This window comes from Cucurbita moschata, unplaced genomic scaffold (assembly GCF_002738365.1).
Source record: "Cucurbita moschata cultivar Rifu unplaced genomic scaffold, Cmos_1.0 Cmo_Scf00027, whole genome shotgun sequence".
Taxonomy (NCBI): domain Eukaryota; kingdom Viridiplantae; phylum Streptophyta; class Magnoliopsida; order Cucurbitales; family Cucurbitaceae; genus Cucurbita; species Cucurbita moschata.
The window spans coordinates 2,145,350-2,153,011 of NW_019268543.1; the positions used below are offsets into that span (position 1 = coordinate 2,145,350).

The following is a 7,662-nucleotide window of genomic DNA, read 5'->3' on the forward strand; positions in this document are numbered from 1 at the left end:
ATATATATATATATATATATATATATATATATATATATATATATATATATATATATATATATATATATATAACGGTTAGTTTTAGATGTAAACCATTGCTAATTTATTTAAAAAATACTCTTGAATTTTTAATAATATTAAAAAATACTCTTAAATTTTAAAAAAATTAATTAATACCCTTTCATTTAAATATATATATATATATATATATATATATATTCTTATATTTAAAAAAATGTTTATTTAATTTTAAAAATAGTATTAACATCATCCATCTTTATTAAAAAAAATTAATTAATATACCGAGTATTTTTTAAATTCTTTTTAATTTTTTTTAATTGGAGAGTATTATTGAAAATTTTGAAAAGGCAAATGATTTTTTAATTAATTTAGCCGTGTAATTATATAAATATTTTATTTATTTATTGGATTGATTTATGATTGTGGAGATTTGAAAAATGAATATGATGACAAAAATGCCCCCGTTTTTCTTTCTACATAGTACATACTCGCGTCCTTTTCTTCGTCAATCCGGTCGGTCTCCATTGACTTGGGGTCACTGGTTTGGTCCAAAATTGTAAAATCGTCTATTATTATTTCCGTCAAATTAATTCAGTCAAATTAATGGCGTAAATCAACAACCATCGCATAAACGTTAAACGTAGAAAGAAAAAGAAAATGCTTCAAAGTCAAAGTAAACTCTAGTTTAAGATACATATTTTCGACTAAAAAAAAAGGTTAAATATTTGAATTATTCACGATAACTATGTGAGGTTAGTATGATTTAAAAATTCGACCTATCGATCGACTCATGTACATTTAAACTAGTTGAGTTATGCTCAAAGTATAATTTGGTTACATCTTACAAATCATTGCTATATAAACGAACAATAATTACTTTTACTGATGTCAACTCCATCTGTCATCAGAAGAGAGAGTTTCGACCTCTTTTCGTTGTCTCGGGAGAAATTATCTTAAAAACCTGGACTAGACAGAATAAAACGTATTTTGAAGGCTAGCTACGAAATGACAGTTCGTATTGACTGAAAACGAGTACTTCAAAATAAGTAGTAGACTATGAATGTCGGTCCTTAATGCTAGAGGGCAAATACAGGGTTTGAAAAGAAACAACTATGTACTCGAGGGTGAGGAATTTGTAAAACACGTCCCTGAAGTAGAATTGAGGTAAGGAAGGAAACGAAGTCAAAAGATCACGTTCAAGAGATACTAGGTGTTAAATGTATAATAGATCATATCTGTACATAGTAAGATAGTCTATTGATTTACTTGTTTGTTACCATGAATCAAGGAAAATCTATGATTTTTTTGTTATAATCCTCATTATACACATTTATAAATACACGAGTTCGTGACCCATATAAGTCACAGTGTCATTTAACCTAACAGAGTATCAGAGTCATGCTCTAAACTTAGTTATGTCAATAGAATCCTCAAATGTTGAACAAATGATTTCAAAAGAAAAAGGAGTCGAGACTCGATAGTAAAAAATGACTAAGACTCCAAAAGAAAAGGAGTCGAGCCTCGATTAAAGACAGGCGTACTTTGTTCGAGGGGAGGTGTTGGATAAAAGTCCCACATCGGCTAATTTAGGGAATGATCATAGGTTTATAATCAACAAATACTATCTCTATTGGAAGGTGTTGGATGAAAGTCCCACATCGGCTAATTTAGAGAATGATCATGGGTTTATAATTAACAAATACTATCTCTATTGCAATGAGGCCTTTTGGGAAACGGAAACAAAAGTCGTGTTTAATATAATATATCACAATTTTTTTTTAATAAAATGGTTTTAAATAGTTTGAATTTAAATTAGACCATTGGATCTAGGTCAATTAAGTAAATCAAGGGCGGAGAAAAATTGATAAAAGAAAAAAAAATATAATAATAAAGTTCAGTAACTAAAAATATTTTGTAACCAAATTGATATTTGTTGTACAATTAATTCATAATAAAGAAAGCACGTATAATACGACGTCGTTAGATGTCGGATAACGTCGGAACGAGGCCATTCCACTGGCTGAAACTCAATTTTCATCATTTGTGGTTGCAGAAAAATTGCTTCTCGTCGCTTCTCCGGCGGCCTCAGGTGCGTTTTCCGGCCTTCTTTCTAACCCTAGCTTTAGATTCTCTTTTTTTCTTTCTCCGCCATCGTATAAAATCACAGTGGATGGAATTAATCTGCGGTATTTAGTATATCTCTGTTTGGTTGCGGAGTAATTGTAAAATGCAGTATAGAAATTCAAGAAATTCTTCAGCATTTGAGCTTGGATTTTCCGTTTTTTTCGGATTTTATCAAATAATTTTTTCTCTGACACGGTGTTAGATCGTTTGTATTTCTCAGCTCCGCTGCGTCTCATGGATTAAATCGTATATGGACTTTGTTTCTTTTATCTTCCCTCTGTCGTTAACCAAACTAGGGAGTTCCGGTTCTTTCTGTTCGATTCGATGCTGATTAATTTTTTGCGATTTCCAGTGAATTTATGATAAATGTGTAGTTCTCGGTTTGTGACTGAGCCGATTTCTCCAAGTAATAGCGGCTAGTATAGCATTGAGAAAGAAAGAGATTCTTAGTGAAGTTTTCGCTTAATGTTTTTTATACAATGGAAAATTTCTCAGTAAAGCTTCTAAGTTTGATTATTAGCTTAAGTCAGTTGAATGATTCTCCTTTGAATAACTAGTTTTCTTGTTCATAATCATTTTTTGCTTATGCGTGTCTTTTGGCATTAAATGATTTCCAATCAGTTTTCCTGGTGAGTGTTTCATTTTCTCATTGGTCCTCTAGTAATAATCAGCCTCTGAGCTGAAGCTGATCCTACTTTGCAGATGCGAAGATCTTTTATTGAGAGGTAGAGGAAGAAGGGTACAATTTTCTTCTTCAATCAAGGGAAGACTATCTACCAGTTTAGCAGAAATGGTGCAGGATTTGTCAATACACGCTCTGACAGCCTTGGGAGATCCAAAGGTTTATGGATCAACTCTTTCATGGAGGAAGAATTTCAAGCAGACAAGTCCTCCAACCCATTTAACTTCCAGGCAATTCTTTTGGCATCAACGCATGCGAAGCTTTTCCTTAGCTAGCCAACCCTGTAGATTGAAACGAGGAAATTTTAAGGTTAAAGCTGGATGGTTGTTCAGAGGGGGTGGACAAGGGTTGGATGCTCGTATCGAGCGCAGTGAGAATGCTAACAATGATATTTTAATCTTCTTTTTCCAGCTGGACCTGGCAACACGAGTACAGGTATAGCAGGCTGTTGTTTGTTATTGATTTGCTTGTATAAGTTACATAATAGCTATCTCATGAACAAGATTTTCCTGGTATGGATTGTTGTGCTGCAGTATGCATTGAACATTGAACAGTATGAAATTGCACAAGAATTGAGAACAAAGCTAACCGAGGTATTCTTGATTCGAAATAGAATGACTTATTCATAACTCATAGGGACATATATTTTGAATTGTCTGTTTTACTTGCCAAAGGTCGAAGAAGAAGTCATCAAGCAGCAAGAATCTAAAAGGGGGTTGACTTCAAAGAGCGAAGTTCAAGACAAAGGTTTACATATCATTCGTTTACGGTAAAGTCTCCCTTATATTATACCCATATTCGTATTTAGGTTATATCAATCAAATTGTATCTTTTGATCTTATAGTACTTTGGAATATTTAAACTTCTTGATCTCAGGTATTTATTGCCTTTTTCTATGTCTTTTTACAGTGCAGATTTGCAGAAGGCTATTGAAAGTGAAAATTATACTTTTGCTGCACAGCTGCGGGATCAAATTTCCAAACTGGAAACTGAGTCCCTAGCTGCATCTGCTAAAGTTCTGGCTTACGAAAGTGCTGAATATAGTTTTCGATTGGGACAGAAAACAAGGCACAAAATTTTCGGTATTATAGTTGCAGGCTTTTCACAACAGTGTTTCAGCTTAATTTAATTTCTTTGAGGAAAAATATGCCAAGTTGAATATTATTGATACCTATATTAGCAAAAGGCATGGATTTTGAGTGATCTATCAAGTTACGACATTGGAGTTGCGACAATCATGGTGTTTTAGATTGAAATGCAGCTTTACAGAAAAAATGAGTAATGTAGAGAAGTTAGAACAAGTAAGAACATCCTTGGTATCTTGTAGGATTTTCCTGTTGGCGTATGAAATCAAATGAAGGTGAAACAAATTTGTAAAGAAATGGATGAGAGGGTTTATTGCTGTATAGTAATATTCAAAAAGATCATTCTTGGATCTTCCAATATGCCATACTGTTCAGCTATAGTTTTAATACAGTTTGTTAGTGTCTCTTTCTCGTACTAAAAACATTTTTCATATCAGGATACCGAGGTGTGATTTGTGGAATGGATCCTGTGTGTTGTGAATCAAGTTCCTGGATGGAGATAGCACAAGTTGAAAAATTATCTCGAGGTCCGAATCAGCCGTTCTATCAGGTCAGGTTTTATTGACCTTGCTATGCATCTTTCTCTTCTTCTTCTTTGATTTTTATTTCGTTTTGTTGGTATAAGAAGCAAGATCAAATGAAAAAAAGAAACTTGATTAAAAGTGGATAAGTAATCCTTCAAAAGAAACTAAAAAGAGTCCTAGTGTAACGGCCCAAGTCCACTACGGGCAAATATTGTCTTCTTTGGACTTCTCTTTCGGACTTCTCCTCAAGGTTTTAAAACATGTCTACTAGGGAGAGGTTTCCACACTCTTGTAAGGAATGCTTCGTTTCCCTCTCCAATCGATGTGAGACCTCACAATCCACCCCTTTGGGGGCGCAGCGCTGGCACTTTGCCCGGTGTCTGGCTCTGATACTCTTTGTTACAGGCCAAGTCCATCGCTAGCAAATATTGTCCTCTTTAGGCTTCCCTTCAAAGTTTTAAAATATGTCTACTAGGGAGAAGTTTCCACACCCCTATAAGGTATGTTTCGTTCCCCTCTCCAACTGATGTGGGACCTCACAATCCACCTCCTTGGGGGTCCAATATCCTCGCTGGCACATTGCCCCGGAGTCTATCTTTGATATCATTTGTAACAGCTCAGGTTCATTGCTAACAAATATTGTCCTCTTTGGACTTTCCATTTTGGGCTTCCCCTCAAGGTTTTAAACATGTCTACTAAGGAGAAGTTTCTACACCCTTATAAGGAATGCAGCGTTTTCCTCTCCAACCGATATGAGACCTCACACCTAAATATTTTCATTGGTGTTAAAGATGTGAAATGACAATATTTACAAATGAAACCCATAAAAATGTCAACAGGGCCTGATTGTCTCTCTTCCTCCTCCAATAATTCATTTTCAGGTTTTAGTCGATGTTCGTACAAACCCGGATTTACTGGTTGCATATGGTAAACTTTCTATGAATCTTGATGATTATAGAATACAGAATTACTTAGATTTTGAATGTAGTTTCATTCTCCTGCATGGCTTAATCTCTTTACAATGTGGGTTGTGATATGTCGAAGACCATTGATGTGGATTGTTCTTCTATATTCTATAATGCAGTTGCTGAGGAAAATCTACTTGTTCCTGAAGAACCAGATACGGTGGCTGTCCGCTTCCTTCAATTCTATCATCACTGTTATTAGTTAGAACGTTGCTAGGATTTATGAGCTGACTGTGATGATGATGTGCAGGAGAGGTTTGATCATCCATATAATTCCTTCTTATTCTATGGAGTGGATTCAGCTGGGGATTTCATTCCTGTAAAGCAACTGCGGGAGAAGTACAATCGACCTCGACACGAAGTTCCTTATGATCCTCAAGACGACGACGAGCAACGAGGTGATGATTGAGCGACACACATTTTTTGAAATCCATCATTCAACACCTTCAAAAAAATGGTTCGTTCATCTCTCATTTCTTCCGAGTCCTCCTTTAATTCTCTCCTTGTGTGTTAAACTTTCCATATTCGTTGATTTTCTGGAGATTTGATGAACTTGATAGCTGAAAATTCTGAATAAGTATTGTACATGTCATATATATATACACACACACACACATAGCATCTCGTTATTTTCTTCTCTTTTCCTTGATACTGATTTTCAAGTGTTATACTTGACAACGAGATCGAGATCGATCAAGTTCTTCGCTCGATAGCCATTTAGTTTTGATTTTTAAATTTAAAAAATTAAGCTTATAAAACTAATTTCATCTATCGATTTATTTTGCTTAGGAATGTTTTCAAAATCCAAATCATTCATGGAATAATTGGAGAGCGGGAGATATGATGTATTTTTATATAATGATGTATTTGTTCATAGCGGTCATGCTCGAAGGGTATATCTTAATTTTTTTTACTATTTATTAGACCCAGAATTAAAATTTATTTAATGCAAGTTAAAATAACTTATCAGAACATTTTTAAGATTCAAATGCTAAATATATTTGATTGGGCCAAGCCAAATTACAAAAATATTCTTTAAACTTTGTCGTTTTAAACGAATATTTTATTCTTTTAAAGTTGTAATATTTTTCTTGACCTCGTGAATTTATTATTATATTTTATTTTATAAAAATTGAAAATTGAAATACTAGTATGATAATATTCAAATTTCAATTTGATTCCAAGCCCCTGTCACATTATTTTAGGTGCAAAATATTCGTCTAAATCCCAACTGAAATGTTCATTAAAAAAAAAAGTCAACAAGAATATTTCAACTTTTATAAGCATATATATATATATATATATATATATATATATATATAAATAACAAAATTTATAAATAATTTTTAATTTAGCCAAATTGGACATGAGTCAGAAGTGGGGCCCTTAGCATGTAGTTTAAGAAAATCTTCGAGTTTGGAAATGGTCACACTCGTTGTCCATGACAGCGACAAGACAATGCAAAAACCTGGGCCCCACTTTCTGGTCGGAACAAAACATCGCCATTTTCAGTTATTTTTATAATTTTTTTAAAATCCCATTTAATTGCTCATTTTATAAAATAAATTTTTTTTGAAATTATTTGTGAAATTCCCACACATTAATATACTCCCTCGCTACCTTTATTTTTCTATCGAATTTTGTGATTATAACGGTAATAATACCTTATTCTCTTATTTACATATCCGAGTAAGAAACTCATTGAATGTACGTGGAATGAGACGTCTCTCGTTCTCAAAGAGTCAGGTCTCGTTCACAAAAGGATATGTGTGTTCACATCCACACAACTCCATAGTTATTTCGTGACATTTCACATTTATGATCTAGATCACACTCATTAACGAAAGACTTACACTGCATCATGTCACCACATCCAATAGATTATAATCAATGACACATTAACCTAAATTTTTGTAAAAAATTGGGAAGCAATCAAGTTAGATCGTAACGATTCACATTTTTACGGTCTAGATCACACCCACATACGAAATAATGCACGGCTTCAAAATGTAACGACTTTGACCCGAACAATTGCAAGTATTTGAATGGGACAAAAGTGGAAGGCAAAGATTCCCCTCCATAATCCCATTTATCTAATCCAAATACTATTTAAACAAACTAAAAAAAAAAACTTTATTTAGTTTGTAAAAGAAATTGAGATGAAATTCAGCTAAAATTTAAAGCTCCTCATAAAGACAAAAAAAAAAAAAAAAAAAAAAAAAAAAAAAAAAAAAAAAAAAAAAAAAAAAAAAAAAAAAAAA

The 7,662-nt window shown here is 33.2% G+C and overlaps 1 protein-coding gene across 2 annotated transcripts; it reads left to right on the forward strand.

The window, feature by feature from the left end:
• The first annotated feature begins 2,004 nt into the window (after positions 1–2,004).
• On the forward strand, positions 2,005–6,304 carry LOC111462998 (clp protease adapter protein ClpF, chloroplastic). 2 transcript variants are annotated; one of them, XM_023106828.1, is made up of 10 exons: positions 2,005–2,110; positions 2,848–3,262; positions 3,361–3,420; positions 3,502–3,596; positions 3,737–3,909; positions 4,350–4,462; positions 5,318–5,363; positions 5,521–5,561; positions 5,652–5,858; positions 6,191–6,304. In XM_023106828.1, exons 2-9 carry the CDS (start codon positions 2,936–2,938, stop codon positions 5,808–5,810), a joined length of 1,014 nt encoding a protein of 337 aa, XP_022962596.1. In that variant the 5' UTR covers positions 2,005–2,110; positions 2,848–2,935; the 3' UTR covers positions 5,811–5,858; positions 6,191–6,304. The 2 variants fall into 2 exon arrangements, with proteins under 2 accessions (XP_022962596.1, XP_022962595.1); XM_023106827.1 differs by lacking the exon at positions 6,191–6,304 and having other exon boundaries at positions 5,652–6,038.
• The last annotated feature ends 1,358 nt before the right edge of the window (positions 6,305–7,662 follow it).

What these genes read in the sequence shown, in the direction of transcription:
- LOC111462998 (XM_023106828.1), top strand. Translation starts at nt 2,936, where the DNA reads ATGGTGCAGGATTTGTCAATACACGCTCTGACAGCCTTGGGAGATCCA. An exon ending in TGAGAACAAAGCTAACCGAG is followed by an intron (nt 3,421 to 3,501) that starts GTATTCTTGATT and finishes TACTTGCCAAAG; the next exon opens with GTCGAAGAAGAAGTCATCAA. An exon ending in AACAAGGCACAAAATTTTCG is followed by an intron (nt 3,910 to 4,349) that starts GTATTATAGTTG and finishes TTTTCATATCAG; the next exon opens with GATACCGAGGTGTGATTTGT.